At 37.1% G+C, this 19,674-nt stretch overlaps 1 protein-coding gene across 1 annotated transcript in view; it reads right to left on the bottom strand.

The window, feature by feature from the left end:
* ARID4A (AT-rich interaction domain 4A) overlaps positions 1 to 19,674 on the bottom strand; it is a 66,912-nt gene that overhangs the window by 6,849 nt on the left and 40,389 nt on the right. Inside the window, exons 16-23 of the mRNA XM_080661048.1 lie at positions 17,714 to 17,964; positions 14,649 to 14,846; positions 10,774 to 10,858; positions 9,569 to 9,710; positions 5,749 to 6,882; positions 5,344 to 5,448; positions 1,303 to 1,509; positions 553 to 699 (exon numbers count right to left, since the gene is read on the bottom strand). Of these exons, the coding sequence (XP_080517174.1) occupies positions 553 to 699; positions 1,303 to 1,509; positions 5,344 to 5,448; positions 5,749 to 6,882; positions 9,569 to 9,710; positions 10,774 to 10,858; positions 14,649 to 14,846; positions 17,714 to 17,964 (2,269 nt within the window). The remainder of the gene's footprint in view (positions 1 to 552; positions 700 to 1,302; positions 1,510 to 5,343; positions 5,449 to 5,748; positions 6,883 to 9,568; positions 9,711 to 10,773; positions 10,859 to 14,648; positions 14,847 to 17,713; positions 17,965 to 19,674) is intronic.

Raw genomic sequence — 19,674 nt, forward strand, 5'->3', positions numbered from 1 at the left:
GTCCACCATGCTGGCCTGGTTGCCCCCAACTGCCCCCTGCTGACCTGGTCACCCCTCAATACCCCCCTCTGCCAGCCTGGTTGCCCCTTACCCCTCCTCCCCCCGCCGACCTGGTCGCCCCACACAGCCTGTTTGGTCATCCATTTGGTTGTGAAGGTTGCTTAGGCTTTTATATATATGGATTGTAGTTGCTTAGGAAATGACTTATGATCCCAACAATCTGGTGAACCTCATAATATCAAATACAGTACCTATTAACAGGCAGCCAGTAAAATGTTGAGCAAAGAGTGAATTCCAAGCAAGTCAACTCTTGAGAACCCACCACATTTAGTAAAATCACACATTTTGTAAAACAGTTCATGGTCTCTTTCAAGAGTCTCATTCTGATTCAGTTGTTGACTCATTTCAACAGCAACAAAGAAGAAAATACTAAGAATCTAAAAACAACAATTAATAAATGTATACTATATTCAAGGAGTGACAAACCTATATCTTCTAAGATGATAGGCTATATATTAAAAATAGAGGAAAGAAAAATTATAATCAAATTACCTTCTCTGTCTTTCTTTTTTAATCTTTTTCTCCTCCTGTCGATGGTTGCAACTTCAGACTTTAAAGACATGTAATATTTTCTGATTTCCTGTAGTTTTTCTTGGAGAAAAGAGATTCTCTCTGTACTGTTCATATTATCTAATTCATCTAAGAGGGAAAATAATTAGAATTTAAAAATAATTCTTTCAGGAAAAATATGGCAATTCTATCAGAAGTCCAACTTATAAATCATCAAAACCTTTAGTTTTTATTAAAACTTATATTAAGCTAGTAAGTCTCTATAAACAGGGATGACATTAATTAATTTCAGGAATAAGATTTCTTTATGTAGCCCAACATTTCTATACTAAACATTACTTGATATTTTAAATGATAAAAAAAGTAAGAAAACATCAACACACAGCAATGCTGATCTATAATTGTAGTTATTTATCCAAATAGCTTCTTTATGTTGATGGCTTTATCATTTACTAGTTATTTCCATACTAGAAAGGGTGTTTATTTCACCAATTCATATAAATCACACATGTCTTATTTCCTAACAGGAGATTTTTCTCCAGTGAAGATTTAACAAGTTAGTATTATGAAATGACATGGATCTGTATTTAAGATAACAAATGATGATTACTGATAAGACAGTATTTGGAAACCGAAATAAATGAATTTGCTAATCATTTATTCCTCATTTTGACATTTCAAGGTATATACCACTTTACAATATACATTCAAGTTTTTTTATAAGCTTCTTACTGAGTTGAAAGCTCCACTTATATGTCCTAGGGGATGAATTCAGATGTTTTTCTCTGTGTTTATCTTTTTCTCCATCTTTGATGTGAGGGGATATTCTTGCAGGAGATCGTGCAAGCTTCTGTGGCTTAGATACACCAAGATGCTTTACTGGGGTACATTTACTTGAATTGTCTAGGACAGGAAGATCTTCACTATCACTGCTTTGTCCTATAACAACAACAAAAAATTGACTTAGATTAGAAAATTTATAAATCTCAAATATCAATATGCAACAGAACCAGCAATTACACTTTTTGGTATCCTACAGAAGTGCGTGCACAATGTGCAAAGTTTATAACAGAAAAAAAAAAAAAAAGGAAAATCTAAATGCCTACCTATAGGGAAATTGTTAAAAATAATATACTATTGAACACTTTGCTAAAGTTGTTGAACAAGAATGAACTAGAGATCTAGTTTGGCTCAGTGGATAGAGCGTTGGCCTGCAGATTGAAGGATCCTGGGTTTGATTCTAGTCAAGGGCACATGCCTGGATTGCAGGCTCAACCCCCCAAGTAGGGGGCATGCAGGATGCAGCCAATCAATGATTCTCATCATTGATATTTCTCTCTCTCCCTTTCTAAAATCAATAAAGAGGACCTACTGAAACTATATATATAAAAAAGCACAAAGAAAGATCTTTTAATATATATATATATATATATATATATATTTTTTTTTTTTTAAATTTATTTTAGAGAGGAAGGGAGAGGGAGAGAGAGATAGAAACATCAATGAGGAGAGAGAATAATTGATCGACTGCCTCCTGCACGCCCCCTACTGGGGATTGAGCCTGCAACCCAAGCATGTGCCCTTGACTGGAATCGAACCTGGGACCCTTCAGTCCGCAGGCTGACGCTCTATCCACTGAGCCAAACCTGTAGGGCAAGAAAGATCTTGATGTACATACAGTCTTTAACATATGTATAATAAAATGTGAGCAGATATTTGTTTAAAAGTCTACATCCCTCCTCACCTAATCTGTATTAGAGATGCTTTTGGTTTTCACTTAATAACAAATTAGAATTGCCTCTCAATTTTACGTTTCTGAAGCTCTATACCCTACTTCCACCCTATTCTCTCTCAAAAGCAAACCTTGCTTTCAACTGAGAAGGCAATTTCCCAGCCCCTCCCCTACCTGTATCTGTCCTTGCTGCCTATTTGTTGGCCTCAAAACAAGGAAACCGTTTCTGGGCAAACTAATCTCTTTAGCTGTACTCTTAAAACCATCTACTTCCAGCTCCTCTGAAATTCCCAAAGTCAATTCACCATCTTCATTTAACTTCAATTTTTCTCAGTCTACCAACATGCTTAGATGTTTCCTACCCTTAGAGAGGGAGGGAAGGAGAGAAAAACCTTTCCCTTTAGTCAGCACTTCTTTCCTTCTCTTTAAGGTCAAATTTCTTCAAAGAAATTCTCTGTTACCCTTGATTTACACACCTTCTGATCACATCACTGTGCTATTGTTAGAGTCACAAACTCTTATGATGGCCAGATTTAATGACTATATATTTTAATCTTATTGAATATTCTACAGCATTTGGAACGCCTTTCTTATTCAAACCCACTAGTTTACTGATTTTCATTTATCTTCGATCAGTTTCTACTCTACTCTTCCTGGCTGTCCCATATAAAGAGATATCCTACATAATTATACTCTTGGTCCTTTTTCTTCTTTTTTTCAATGACAGTTTACATTCAATATTACTTTGTATTAGTTTCAAGTGTACAGCATAATGGTTAGACAATCATATACATTACAAAGTGTTCCCCTGATATTTACAGTACCCACCTGGCACCACACAGGTACTACAATATTAATGACTACATTTCCTATGCTGTACTTTACTTTTTCTCATTTTATTCTCCCATAGCAATCTCACTGTCTTGCACTCCTATGACAAGTATCTTCTAAAAACAGACTTTCTTCTAAGCTCAAGGCCCCAATTTTCCTAATACTGGGTACCTCTAACTCAACAATCCCTAAATTACTCTTCGAACAACCTGCTGATATTCCTGTGTTCAATGTGTTAACTAATTCCTCATAACGATTAACTGAGTTCTAGTGATTCTGTTTCCTTCCTTCACTGCCTTAGTTAAGCCAAAGATTCTTTCCAAAAATTAAAACTCATCCATCTCCTTACCTCCTTTTCAATCTTTTTAACTTTATATTTTGAGACCATTTTCAACCTTACAAAAAAGTTATAAGGACAGCTGCCAAAAAAATGTTTTTCTGACCCATATGAAAATTAATTGCCCTACCATACTTGAGTATTTTAGTGCTTATTTCTTTAAAAACAAGAACATTTTCCTATGTATAATCATGGACAAATTACACCAAATCTTAGATTAAATCTTAAACAAATGTTTAGTATCTCATGAGTTATCTGAGGGTCAGACTCTGGGAGCAGCTTGGCTGTGTGGTCTGGACCGGGAGATCTGATAAGGTTGCAGTCAAGCTTTTAGCTGAGGCTGTGGTGCCTGAAGACTTGACTGGAGCTCAAGGATATGCTTTCCAGGTGACTCATCGTGGCTGTTGTCAGGAGGCCTCAGTTTCTTGCTTGCTGTTGGCAGGATATGTTCAGTTCCTTACAACCTGGGCCTCTTCATAGACTGTTAGAGTATCCTCACAGTGTGACAGCGAACTTCTCCCAGAGAAAGTGATCCAAGGGAGAGCAAGGAGGAATTTGTGGTGCCTTTTATGACTTATTCTCCAGAGCTGTAGTCTATCACTTCCACTTTGTTAGAAGCGAGTCACTAAATTCAGCCCACACTCTAGGGGAGAGAATTAGGCTTTGTCTCTTGAAGAGAAGAGTATCAACAAATTTGTGGATATGTTTTGAAAACCACCACACTCCTACCATAAAACAACCGTCAAAATCAGGAAATTAACACAAATATATTGCTATCGTCTAATCCTCAGGTCCATACAAGTTTCTCTACTTGACCCAGTCATGTCCTTTTATAGCAATAGGGTCCAGGTGAGAATCACATATTGCATTTAGTTGTCACATCTCATAAGTCTCCTTCAATCTGCAACAATTCTTCTTTCTTTGATTTTCATGACCTTGACAATTTTAGAACTTATTTTACAGAATATCCTGTAGTTTGAGTTTGTTGATCGTTTCTCATGATTACATTCAGGTTATGCATCTTTGAGATGAAATCACAGATGTGCTGCTATGTTCTTCTTACTGCATTGTGTCAGATGGTACAGTTTCAATTTGTCCCATTATTGGTGGTGCTCACTTTGGTCATCTAAGGTGGTGCCCACCAGTCTTATCCACTATAAAGTTGCTCATTTTCCCTTTGTAATTCCTGCTACCTTTCTAGTCTCATTTCCCATCTCTCTTTCTCTATACTCTAGTCCTGTATTGTCCAGCCACATAATGGCTACTGAGCACCTGAAATGCCTTATATAAATTATATGCTTTCTTTGGCACATGTATCTAGTATAACCTAGGGTATCCCTTTCAGACTTGTATGAAGGCAGGTTTTGAAGGTAAAATTTTAATTTGTCAAAATGAACATGTTTATTTCTACTATATTCTATGACTTAATTTTATTTCTTATTGTACAGAAGTCTGTTTTTCATGTTATCTATTCATATGAACTAATTTTCTTGTTTTTTATTTCCCCATGTTTTAAAATTACCAAACCATTTAGCAATTAGCTTTTCTAGATATAAGAAAAACATCCCATTCAGAAATGTAAACTTAATCTGCTGTACCACTACAGCAAATGTTTTTCTTTTATTCAAGTTTCCCAAATATGTTCCTCTAATATTAAACTGCTTTACATAAAAAAATACAAGTAGGCATAATAAATAATCACAGCTATTTTAGTTCTAAATAAAATTGACAAGTACCTCATTAAAAATTAATGGGAAAATTGCTATTTTAGAATGCAAGAAACCAAATTTATTTTTAAATTGACACAAATGATCAAGCCAACGAACTGCTGAAAATATTAATACTGTACAAGCCAGCATTGAAAAGCACCAACCTGTTCCATTCTTTTCATTTTTGGCTACAGCACTTGTTCGCTTTGGGGTACGCTTTTGCTTTTTTGCCAGTAATCCGCTATTTCCCTCACTCGGTCTTTTCTGACCTGAAAAAAAGGGAGAGATATCTTAAAAAGTCAATAGCAAGTATATTTATTTACTTGTACAAATGAATAATATATATATGTATATATATAATAGTTAAAAATAACAATATGTATATAAATTTCATACATTTATAAAAAGGGTGGGGGGGAAAGGAATGGAGAGAGTAAGGAAGGACAGAAAAAAGGAAAGGAAGGGAGGGAGGGAGGAACATATTTTACAGATCCAGAATTCCTAAACCCTTAATTTACTAATACTTGGTTTTAATATAAAGGCTGATTTTCTCCCTGTAAAGTCCTTACCCTTCTCTCTTTCTCTTTCTTGAACAATTATACTACAGGTACCAGAGGCGATGCTGTCTTCAAATCCATTTGCCGAGTCCCTCTCACAGAGGGCTTCTTGGGATTCTTCAGCAATACTATCCACTTCTATGGTTATGTCACTCTCACTTTTTATACTTCGAGACTCATCTTGACTGAGAGTAAGTGGTGAAGCTACAGAAAAGTTATGCTGTACTACAGGAGGTAGAGCGGATGGAATAGAAACAAGAGAGTTAGACTCAGAGCTTTCAACTACTACATCCTCTATACTGGTCTTGTCCTTTTCATCCAGATCATCCAAATCGACTTCATGGCAAACCAAGGTTTCGGGCCCAATCAGAGGCATTGTATCCTCTTCTTCTTTCAGTGGAGTATTTACAGTTTCTTCAGCTGGACTATCAAATTTCTCACTAGTCAATTCCTGAATGCCTTGGTTTGACTCTGCTATCAATGATGGCATTCCTTCATTTTCTATTTCAAAGTGTTGTTCAAAATTTAAGTTTTTCATTCCCTCAGATGCAACACAATCACTGGTCCTTTCTTGAGATATGCTATTTGTCATTTCCATTCCGTTCTCAATTCTTGTTTTTTTCTCTGGTGATGAATGTCCCAGTATTTTCCGTTTCAACTTTTTTTCTTTTGCACATTGGTCAGTTTCATCTTCAGTAGCAGAAGAAAAGTTTTTACTGTCTAGTGAAGGAAATTCTAGACTGTGAGTTTCTATATGAGGTTCATTTCCTGCTTCATCTTGACTAAATGACGAAATCTTTATAATTTCTAAAGAAAGATCTTTTGTCTTGCTTCGTCTTCCTTTTCCTTTAGGGGACTTTTCTGCCTCTTTCTTAACTTCTTCTGTTTGTTCCACTGTATTTCCAAAAATCTGTACTATTTGTTCATTCTCTCCAATATCTAATTTCAAAGTTTCAAAAGGCTGCATTTGAGTCCTATCGTTTTCTTTTAATACATGTGCAGCAATCTTTGGATTTTCTTCACCTAGTTTATCATCATTTAAATTTTCGTTTTTTTCTATTTCTTCTTTAATATCAGGAGAAAGTTCTTCATTCATCAAATTCTTTTCTAAAAGGTCTTCTGTTTCACTATCAGATGAACAAGAGTCTGCAAGAGGAAATATTAGAAAAGTTTCTATTTTAATTACCCATGTAATTTTGTAATAAAAATTCTGCCAAAGACAAAAAAAATACCTTAATCATGTACCACTGAATACCTTCCTACGGAAATTTCTGATATAAAATAAATCATACACTTGTGCCACAAATGTGTGTGGAGGAGGGTTTCAAGTTAAATTCCATGTAAAAATACATTACATAGAAAATATTACTATCTTAATTCTGTAAAAGAGCTATTTTGCAATTTGCACTAGTATCATGCTTAGGCTATGATACTCCTTAGAAAATTCAAAGAACTAACACTGATATATGAAGTGATAAAGTGGTTTGATCTGAGATCTAGTGTAGGTAGTGATTAATAAATGTGATGGCCATTTTATGTCCTTAGGAATCTGACATTCTACTAAAAATAATTCTGGAAAGAAAGATATACAAAATGAGCAATGTGAATTCTCAAAACTTAAGTACTATTTTGATTAAGAGACAAAGAAATCATTCTAAGTCAGATAATTTTTAAAATAGTTTTAAGACTGTATAGGAGCTGTAAAATATAAAAATTCTGTCCACATGGTGCTTATATTGTAAAGAAGATCAAAAAGGTAAATTTAAATGTATTTTGTAAATAAAAAGATAACTAGTTTTATTTTGTGGTTTTACCATATAAAGAATTTAGAATTCATTTGTTCTCATGTTAAAATATATTATACATTATAGACTCACGGTGTGGCTTCGTGGTTAGAGCGTCGGCCACATTATGAAGGGTTGCAGGTTGGATTCATAGTCATGGGCATGTACCTGGGTTGCAGATTCAATCCCCAACCCCAGTCAGGGGCATGTGCAGGAGGCAACCAATCAATGTGTCTCTCACATTGATATTTTTTTCTCTCTCTCTTTCTACCTCTCCCTCCCTCCTTTCCACTCTCTAAAACCAACAGAGAAAATATCCTTGGTGAGGATTAATTTTAAAAAAATAACCCCTTTTATAAGTAGTTTAGCAAGACTACTATATATAGTTTTATGGGTTACACACTGCACAGGGCATGCCACCTGAGATCTTTCACTCTGTGGACATGTTGCATTTGTGTAATATGGCAACCTTCCAGAAGATGGCAGTAGAGAGGAGGAAGAATGCCCTTTCCTAATTGGCACCCAAGCATCCTACAGGCTAACACAGGGGTGGGCAAACTTTTTGACTCGAGGGCCACAATGGGTTCTTAAACTGGACCGGAGGGCCGGAACAAAAGCATGGATGGAGTGTTTGTGTGAACTAATATAAATTCAAAGTAAAGGAGCGGAGAGGAGAGCAAGAGAACCGGATAGAACAGCCGGATCCAGCCCGTGGGCCGTAGCAAAACTGTAGGTTCAAAAATAGCTTTTTCCTTGAAGGCAGGGACATTTTTATATAAGGCAACTATTTAACGTTTCTTAAGTTATATAGAAAAACATAAAGGTAGAAAATTGGGGAAAAAGGTAAAAGAAGAAAATATGTTCACCTACACTCATCACAAAACACATCTATACCACTTTAGTGTGTGCTCTTTGAACAACATAGTCTCAGCTTTGCTGAAAGATCCTAGGGGTCAGCACTGAATTACAGGAAACATGGTGCAAGCTTTGAAGACAGTGCAGCACACAGTACGATGCACATCTTGTCAACCTATTCTTTATTAAAAGAGTATTTGTAAGATATTGACAAGAAAAGGTATGCCTAAATTAAACTATCACTAGGTTTTAAGTAACCATCCTATCTAATAAAGAGGGAATATGCTAATTGACCATCACACCCTCACAAAGATGGCGGTGCCCATAGCCAGAAAGGAGGGATTATGCTAATTGACTGCCAAACCCTCAAAGATGGTGGCACCCACAGACAAAAAGGAGGGAATATGCTAATTGACTGCCATGCCCTCAATGATGGCGGCTCCCACAGCCACAAGATGGCGGCGCCGAGTTCCCTCAGCCCTGCCGGGGTGGCAGGCACGCGGCACAGCCGGGCCCGCCCCGCGCGCCTGCCTCCGGAGTCCCCCAGTCGCCTCAGCCCCCAGCCACCCAGGGCTGGCCCAAGGCGCAGGCAATCCTTGGATGTCAGCTGCCCAGCCACCCAGGGCTGGCCTGAGGGATGACCAAAGGACTGAACAAGCAAGCTGTGTGGGGCAACCAGGCCGGCAGGGGGGTTAGTGAGGGACAACCAAACGAGTGAACAAGCAGGCTGCGTGGGGCGACCAGGCTGGCAGGGGTGGCAGTTGGGGGGTGACCAGGCCGGCGGGGGGGGGGAGGAGGCAGTTGGGGGTGACCAGGCCAGCGGGAGTGGGGGCAATTAGGGGTGACCAGGCAGGCAGGCAGGTGAGCGATTAGGAGCCAGCGGTCCAGGATTGTAATAGGGATCCTGGATTGGAGAGGGTACAGGCTGGGCTGAGGGGACCCCCCCATGCATGAATTTCATGCACCGGGCCTCTAGTGATATACTAAAATAAATATTTTCTTCAAATCAAATTTTAGTTTAAATTGCATATGAGATTAGAAACTTAGATGACCATCTACAACTCTCACACAACTGATATTTTTTAATTTATATTTTTTTTTCTTAAAAATCAGTGCTCCTCAAAACTGAGCACCTTCCATTCCATTTGACAAAGGTGAGCTGTCTGCCATATTGCTGCGAGCAATTCTTGTACCTGATTTTCCTTCACTGTTTGGAGTCTTAGACAAACCATATGGCATGTTTGATGAAAGGGTAGATTTTAAAGGAGGTCGTCCCCGTTTTGACTTGTGTCTCTCCTCTTCCCTCTTTTCATCTTTTTCACTGTCTTCTTTATTCTGGATAACAACAACAAAAAGTATGAGAAGAGCCCATTCCTTATGAAAAATGAACATTCTACTTCTGCAAGGAAAATAAAACTAAAAATGTTTAGATATTTTATGTTAATTTCCTAATCTGTGTTTATCGAATAATTAAGAACAAATTGTTCTCTAACATATTTTATAATTATATGAATATGATGGTCAACAATATCTAACACTGCAATTATATTTTGAAGGTCAGAGTTGGTGCATTAGAAAGCTATACAACTACTCAGCAACCTCCCTTCCTTCTTTCTTACTATTCCCTGAGAAAAAGAAAGATATCTACCATAAAACAGGCAAACATTAGGTGAATCTCTACAGCAAAGGTTGAAAATTCAGGGTGTGGATGAGGATACAGCTGACCAACAAGTATACGTTTTAAAATTTAGCATTAGCTTCCAAAATTTAAAAATCGATTTCAACCTGTGCGGGGTGGCTCAGCTGGTTGGAGTGTTGTCCTGTATACCAAAAATGTTGTAGGTTCGATTCCTGGTCAGGGTACAAACCTAGGCTGTGGTTTCGATCCTCAGTCTGGGTGTGTTCAGGAGGCAACTGATCAATGTTTCTCACATCAATGTTTCTTTCTCCCTCTTCCTCTCTCTCTCTAAAAAATCAATAAAATATATCCTGGAGTAAAGATTTTTTTTAAAAAAAAAACCAAATTTTACATTTTAAAAAGTACTGTTGTTGAAAATCCTAAAATCTGGCAACCCTGACTGGATCCCATTGCAAAGGTGTTAGTTCCACCCTCTCTAGATGAGGAACATGTCCTTCTATTGGTCACTATCAGTCCTACTTTATCCCTTTTCAATATAGCAGATATAGGCATTTGAGTTTAATGCCTATGTCCTAGGAGTCTCTGGTTTTTCTCCTTTCCTGAAACAATGTGTTAATGTGTTTACATTTTTAGCTTCTGGTTTGTAAGAGAGAAAATCACAATTACCTTAAAAGAATCAATATGATTATTACAAATTTATAAACACACAACATGAATAATTCCTGTGCCTATTATAAAGGATATGAACTATGAACTTACTTTAGCTTTTTTCTTCTGTTTTTTCTTTGGTCCACCTTTGTCCAAAGGCCAGATTATCCTGTCAGCCTTCACCCATTCATCATACCTTAAAATAAAGAATATATTTTAAAAATTCATAACAATAACTTATTTGAAATATATTCATCAAATAAAAGCAAAGTGGGATAAAGAGTTTGTTTCTAGTGTTGGCAGAAATGTGAAGGGCATAGGGGCTGGTTTGCTGGTAACATGTGCCAGCTACAGTACTAAGTGCTTTGTATACCTGCCACTAATAGGGCAAGACAAGAGAGCTAGGTAAGCAAACTCTAAAGAGATTCAAGATTGTTTGAACTGCTTTGTTTTCCACAGCTCCCACAGACCTGAACTTAATGCACTGGAATTCATTTTATTGACCAAATAATTTAAAGATAAGTCAGGTAAATTCAAACTTGTAATATGATCAGTTCCAGATTCATTTATGAAGTCCTTTTCAACTCTCTTTTCCTCACAGAACTCTCTCCAGCCTCTAGTACGTCTAATAAAATTTTATTCTGAACTATGTCATCTCCAAGACTGAAATTTTTTAGAGATATTTCCTTTATATAAGTTTATTCTGTTTAGTTCAAAAATTCCTCATTTCTCCTATACCTTTTCCAAAATATTGGCAACACTTTTTCATTTCAATATAGTCAGCCCATGTTACTAACCAGGTGCAAAATAAAAAATTAAACTTTCTAGAATTAAATAACAGTTCTTACATTATATCAATATACAGGTATTTATAGAACTCTATCACAATCCAAAATCTGAACACTGAAGCAAAAAACTACAGGCAGTCCTTGCTTGAACTGCGTCATGTTAACAGAAACCATACCCTCATTTTGTAACCCAGTTACCATACAAAGCAAGGACATGATTCCAATATCCACAAGTTCTGGCTGATATGGCATCATGATTACCTATATTATGGTTTGAAAACGATCTCTCCTGAATCAACCCAATATCTCCATTTTACCAGGCTAAGTATCTGTACATTATGACCTTACTTGAAGTATTCATTCATTTGGACATTTACCAAGGACCTACCTAGCGTGCCAGGTAGTATGTATGAGGAAATATCCTATCTAATATAGAGGGAATATACTAATTGACCACCACACCCTCACAAAGGTGGTGGTGCCCACAGCCAATAAGGAGGGAATATGCTAATTGACTGCCACACCCTCAAAGATGGTGGTGCCTACAGCCACAAGATGGCGGTGCCCAGTTCCCTCAGTCCCCAGCCGCCCAGGGCTGGCCCAAGGCACAGGCAAGCCTCAGACGGCGGCTGCCTGAGGCTCAGGTAACTAGGGCCGAGGCTTACACTGCCGACAGTGGCAGCAGCAGAGGTATGATGGGGGCGTCACCTTCCCCTGATCACCGTGTTGCCTCCCGCCCCTGAGGGCTCCCAGACTGTGAGAGGGGGCAGGTTGGGCTGAGGATCAACCCCCCGCCCCCACTCCAGGGCATTAATTTTCAAGCACTGGGCCTCTAGTGTAGAGAATAATAGAGAAAAACAGGAAGGCCCTTGCTCTCATGCAACTCACAGTCTGGTTTGAAAGATAAATACTAAAACCAAGTATAGTCTGGTAAATACACTAAGAGGGTTATGTGTCTGGTTATGGGCTAACAAAGAAAAAGTAAGTAACTCTGCCCAACTCTAAAATTCCACAGGACATATGAAACAACCAGCAAGCACAGGCCTGACCTGGAAGACAGCAGGTCCTGGTCACCACCATATGCCACGTAGGCACTTCCAACATTAATATTGCCAACCAAAGGTGGTCCAAGAGTTTCTCAACTAAGACTAGTATTTCCTTCATAGTTTCACATGCCACCCTATTTTAGAAATCCAACCAGATTCTCTAGGAACTACAGTGGCTCTATGTCAATGAGCACACCAGAATTATACCAGCTTTTAGGAGTATGAAGGGGCAGTGAAAAACCATGAACCTTGTGAGTAACCCGTTAAGTAACTATTCAGGGACTTAAATAGGAAGAATGCCAGCATATAATAAAATGTCTGTGAGAATGGTCATACAGTAAAACATTAAACAATTGAGAGAGAGAGAGAGATCAGTGGTTGGCAAACTGCGGCTCGCGAGCCGCGGTTTGTTGCTCTGTTGACTGAGTTTACCGATCACTGACCTAGACTCTCAATTCCAATAATTACAGGCTGTTGTTGTTCCTTGTGATTAAGCCCCTATCCCAGTGGTCGGCAAACTCATTGGTCAACAGAGCGGCAAACCGCAAGCTCATGAGCCGCAGTTTGCCGACCACTGAGATAGATGATAGCAAGGGGAAATTCTAGAAAGCAGAACAGAAGAGCAGACACACAAAGACAATAAATAAGAGTGGGTGACTGAACTGAATAGAATCTGAGGAAAAAAGAAGACTTCAATATGCCATAACTGCAAAGATAGTGACTCAAAGTTGGTAAATGAGGGCTTTCCCCATGAACTCAACAACAAGTACTACAACAGTGAGGTAGACTAGGTTTGTTTCTAATGTTAGTAGAAATGTGAAAGACACAAGCTGGTTAGAGAAAAAAAAATAGGTTTATATGCAATAAACCCATACTTGAATAATATTTTATATGTGATAAAGCCAAACTTATTTAAAATGAGATGAAAGAAACCTAACTCACTAAAAAAAAAAAAAAAAAAAAAAAAAGTTAACATTTACTTGTGCACTTGCTAAGTGCCAAGCATTATTGTAAGCATTTTGTATCTTAATACAGGTATTAACCAAGATTTCTCACAACATCTCTACAAAGTAGGTATTTTATCTTCCCCAATTCAGAGATGAGGGAATTGAGGTATAACAGAGTACATTGTGAGTATGCAGGGAAACCTTGGAGCACTCTGGTTCCAAACAAATACAGACCAAGCAGAGATATTAAACACACAAGCCTTTCTAAAGGAGAAAGAAAACTAGCCTGGTACAATCAGGTGGGCCTTGGTGTTGCTACAGAGGTGATCTGGCATCACAGTTAGGTTGTATTGTTCTCCTGTTGAACATGAACAATTTCACAGAATATCTACATCAGACAAGTCTTGCAACATGACTGTGATGAATCAAGACAAAAACAAGAGGGTATGTAAACCCCCCTAAGGGTATGTAAACACAGAAAAACGGGAACATTGTCCAAGCCACAAAAATGACCAAACATCCTTTTTTCCTGACTGACTATAGCCTCTTTACCAATCTACAGATTAACAATGGTTTAGTCTTCCCTCCTTATGGATAAAATTTATTAAGATGACCAATCACAGAATTAACCCTATGTCTTGACAACTTCCAATCTAGAGGAAAGCCCCATTTCCTTAAACCCTCCCCCAAATCACCTAATAGAAGTTCAAATCTAAGTCCTTCCCTAACACTTTTCTAAAGTAATCAATTTAGAATTACTGCAATGCCTGATATAGTTTTGATTTCCAATAAACGTAATAAACAAACCCATTTGCACTGTTGGGAATGGTTCTTCCCATACCTGCAGGATGTTCTCAGAGAATCCTGGGCTATGGCTGCCCCCAAAGGTGGCACTCTGGGCTTTCGTCAAACACCCTCTTACTGAATTACCTCACAGCTCTCCATACTGTACATTCTTCCTCACTGCAAATGAGTAATACATCCAACTTGTTCAACTATAGGTATGATCTAGGCAACCTTTGGCTGGGAGTATTGGCACAGCTAGTAAAACAGTGGGAATGTTGGAAATCTTGGAAAATTAGGGTACAAGGTGTGCTTTGTAAATGCACATATACCATTTGCAATGGCTCTTCACAACATTAATTTGAACTTTTTGAATCACTGAAAAGAAATTTCAATAGAAAGAAAATACATTTTTTGCTTACCTCACATTCCAACCATAGTAATGTACCAAATATAAAACTTCTCCATCATCAATTTCAGTGCTTTTAATACTGGCTTCATAGATTTTCTGCGTTTTCCCCCGTCCATATTTTACTTTTACTTTGGTTCCTGTTAGGCAGGGTTCCATATCTTCCTCATCTTCCTCTCCTTCAGAGTCACATTTGCTTTCAGTTTCTTCCCTGCAGTAAGTTATAACATTGATAACGCTACTAATAGCTTAATGGAGAACTAATATATGCTAAAAAAAAAAATCCAACATATGCAATAGTCACAACCTAAATATTACCTTAATAGCATGTCAGTGGAGGAGGAGAAGAAGGAGGAGAAGGAGAAGATTTTTAATGGATTACTTACTAAGAAATTTATTTATTATGTAAAGGTGCACTGTACCAAAAGTAAATCCAGACTTCTTAAAGGCCAATCAATAATATAATTAAATGATGATGTGGAGTCAAATAAATCACTTTTGTTAAAACAAAATAAAAATAATATGCTCTGAAAGCCTTTGGAATTCACACTCAAATGTCACTTTATATGCAAAAATTATCTAAAAGTAGTTTGTAACTTCCTGCAACTAAATTGTTTTAAATCTACATTACTATTGCTTTCTACTCAATTTAGAATTGTTCTTAGCAAGACTACTTTTTGGTGGATAAAATAATGAAAAAGAGCTATCTACCTTAGTAACCATATCTTTTAAACTAGTTTATATTTTAAAAGTTTCCCTATCCTAACAAAGAAACAATAGATACTTGAATATCAGGTCACTAGTTGAAACTGTGGGATAGCACCAGGAGAACAAAGCTTTGTGTATCTTTGTGTTTAGGGCACAAGTGCTATTAAAATGGTGCAACCAGTATATTCTCAATTTGTTTTTATTCATCTCCCATTAGCTTTTCTTTGTTTTGATAATCAGGTAAAAGGAGATTCACATTGGGAGGTCCAATAATATTTTTACAAATAAACATCCTGTGTTAATACTGCAAGGATTCAGAAGAGATCTGCATCAAAGGCCATTCTAGTGTCACAAGAGTATTATTAAGTGCTTAAGAGAAGGCATTGTGCTCTATAATAAACACAGAGCATTATTTTGAGGACCACTGGGCAGTCAACATGAAATAGCTTTGACAACCCATTTGCCTTGGGAACGTTTTTCTCCAAGGGCACCTTCCAATTACAGTCTGAAAGGGTAATTTCAAACACTATGAGAGAAACTACTTAAAACAAATTTCTACAGATATGTCTCCCATTTCCATGATTCCTGTTACAGAATGAGAATTCAGATTGTTTATTTGCATATTCAAATTTTATTTTATAAAAAGAAATACTGTTCTTCATATATGTCTGAAATTTTCTCTAAAATATTTGTCCCATTTATATTTTATATATGTATTGTGTGTTTTATCTATTATACTAGAGGCCTGGTGCACGGATTTGTGCATTGATAGGAAATTAATTAGAAAGTGGTCCGTGGGCAGGACTGGGCAGGGCGGGATAGGGTGGCTGGACACGCCCTGGAGCCAACCTCCTATGGTCCCTCCCTGGTCGGCCACACCTGGGGCAGCACTGGGGCTCGAAGGGTGTCTGCGGAGTGAGTGGGGTCCCTCTGGCAAGTGGGGTCCCTCAGCCTGGTCTGTGGGGATCGACCAGCAGTCTGACATCCCCTGAGGAGTCCTGGAGTGCAAGAGGGCACTCTGCAAAGTTGCTGTCACTAGGCAGCTCCTGTGTTAAGCATCTGCTCCTGGTGGTCATTGAGCATCATAACTATCAGCTGGTCACTTAGGCTTTTATATATATAGATATTATATTAATTATGTTAAATAATTATATATTATATTATATTGCTTATTATTAACAAAACTTCAAACTATAATTAAACCCTACTTTTTAAGTGGTTCACCTTTGCTTAAATTTTTTGTCCAAATATTTGAAATACCATTATACACAATTATACTCGACTCCAATTACTTCCTTCCACTTTTCCTAATCCTAATTATATTTCACTACAGAACTTTCCTTATTCACTAATCTAACTCACACACATTTGTGATAGCTCCCATACTTACTTGTACTGAATCATAAAATTACCTCTTTGCTCAGCAGTTATTCCTATTTTTCTAAATATTTTGTCCACAGTTAACTTTCAGATGGATGTCAGCCACTAGTTGAACACAGCAGGCTACTTTTCCCAAATTTTGCTCAACAATTCAAATTTCTAGAAAACTTAGCATCATATAATGTAATAAATGAAAAATAACTATGGAGGCGAGTTTATATTACAAGTGTGTTATGCTGCTGTTGCTGAATTAAAATTCATTTTTAGTAGTATATAAAAATTAGTAAATCTATTTGACAACACAGAAATGGCCAACTAAACACCGTCGGATATTACTTTGATCTAGCTGAACTGCCTAATTCGTTATTTTTAAGTCAATTCAGTCCATACATGTATGCAATACACGGGGGAAAAAATACAGTTTTCACTCAACAGCAAACAGGATGGACATTAAAAAGCTGAAATTTATTGGTGTGATGTGGGGCAAGAATGTATTTTCCAAACAAGAATAAGGGGTGCATGCCACTTAATCTAATACAATAACTTGAAAAAGAAAAATGTCTTAGATAAAGCTAACACACAGAAACATCTGCTAGTATTGTGCACCCATGTGTTTGTTAGCTTTCCCACGTTGTACCTTTTTTAAAATGGAATTTTTGCTGTCGCTGTTTCCTCTTGTCCACTTCCTCCATTTTTCTCCAGCTCCCTTCCCTGCTGTCAACTGCAGGACCTTTCTTTTGACTGGGTGGCGCAGCCTTCTTTGAGGCCACTGTTTAGGGCACAAGTGCTATTAAAATGGTGCGACCAGTATATTCTCCAATTCCGAAAGGCGATACACATCATCTTCACAATGTGTTTCACCTTCATTAGACAAGAGGAATGGAAGTCCCAATAAGAAAACATTCCCTCAAACCTGAATATCTAAGCAGGAACAGAGCACTGCCGTGCCCCAGACAGGTGCTTCTGGAGAACAAATATAAGATATTGTACCTCTCTTGGTTTTTCTCTTCCTCTTCATCTGAGTCTCTGTCAGAATCCTCCTGCTTTTTAATTTTCTTCTCCTTTTGCTTTGGTGTATTTTTTCTCCCCAGTAGTAGCTCATTTTCTTTTTTCTCTGCAGTTTCAGAGTCATCATTCACATCCTTACTTTCTGTATCATTATCTTTTAATTTGTCTTCTGTTTTCTCTTCTTCAATTTCCTTTTTAATAGAATTTGCATCTCGAGCAATTCTCCTTCGTCCCTAAATAGAGAGTACAGAAGCTTTAAAATAGCTATCACTACAAGGGGGGCAGGGGTTGGACAACAGAAAATGTGTTTGTTGGTTCTTAAACATTCATAGCAATGACTACTCTTCTCTCTAGCTTGAGAAACGACAGTGACAACGAAACTCCTATATACTTCTCTTCCTCTTGAAAATAAAATAATACCTCATATAAATTACTTAATTATGTCCAGGACTACAATGATCCTTAGCTACAGATTACTTAAAAAAGAAAAATGTTCTTTGTTCACTACATTATTTATCTCACTTTTAGTATATCTTGACTACAATAAAAGTTTTTAAAACAGTATCTAAATGTCAATGAGATAAGTTGATAATAATAGTGATAGTAATAATAAACCAATCCCCTAACTTATGTATGGACTTTTAAAAAGCTCTGTGGTCTCTAATTCTACTGTGTGTTTTTTTAAAAATGAAATTTATATTATCACTATAGTTATGTATGACTACATTTTAAAAGGACTGACTTGGCATCAATGGCCAGAAGTGAGCTGATTTCTTTGAATGAATGAATACCTGAAGAGCTCACTGGGCCTGCATTGTATTGTTCTGCCCCCAGCAGCTTTTACTTCGCCGCTTGTTGCATACTCAACTGAACATGAAACTGGTGAGCTACTTAATTATTTTCTAAATTCTTCTTCAAGTCAACCTTTGCACACTGGCAGGATTCCCCTCTACTTGGAATAAAGTGAGGATAAAAAGGAACCAACAATTTAGGGACCACTGAAATACTTTACAATTAATATCTCAGTATAACAAATGTTTTCCCTAGTTCCTGACTATGTATTAAACTTCAAAGGTAGAAAGAAGAAATTTATTTTTCTTTTCACAAAGAACTAAAATTTATATTCCATGAGGGCAGGGACTTTGTCATGCTCACTTTCATATTCTCAGATCTAGACAGTGCCTGGCACATAGCAGATGCCCTTTAAATATTTGTATGTATGAATGAAAGTTATTATCTATTAAAATTTAGGTCTGTATACCTTTGTCCCTGAAATCCCAGTTTTACAAATCTGTTCTCTATATTCAGCTACATTAGAAGACATTTTTCAAGCACATTTATTGCAGTTCTTCTTATAATAGTAAAAAATTGGAGAAAAATCTCTAGGAAGGTAAATTTATGGTACATCTACAATACAGGACTCATAATACCATACCATACCATACCATACCATACCATACCATACCATACCATACCATACCATACCGATGTTTTACATAATATGAAGGTGATGGTTGTACAACAATGTGAATGTAGTTAATGCCACTGAACTATACACTTAATATTGGTTATGATAAATTTATTTTATGTGTACTTACCACAATTTTTAACACAAATTTTTGCCACAATTTTCAAAAATGAAAAGAGACAAACCAATTGGGATGTTTCCTAAAATTCATTAGAAAATTCCATTTACTAGATGACAGAATAGATAGTTTTAGAAAATGGTTTCTGGTTAAATAAAAGAGAAGGTGACTTCAACCTCCTCTTTCATCAAATATGATTTCACTGAAAAATAAGATATATTACAGCAACTGAACTTTGATAGTGTGATAAATTTTCTTTCTCCTAAATTTTAATGAATACTATTATGTAGACATCATTCAACAATGACCAAAACAGTGGGAGACAATTCTTACAGGGGACTTACATAGTTATGGAGA

This window comes from Plecotus auritus (assembly GCF_963455305.1).
Source record: "Plecotus auritus genome assembly, chromosome: 1".
In the NCBI taxonomy this organism is placed as follows: Eukaryota; Metazoa; Chordata; class Mammalia; order Chiroptera; family Vespertilionidae; genus Plecotus; species Plecotus auritus.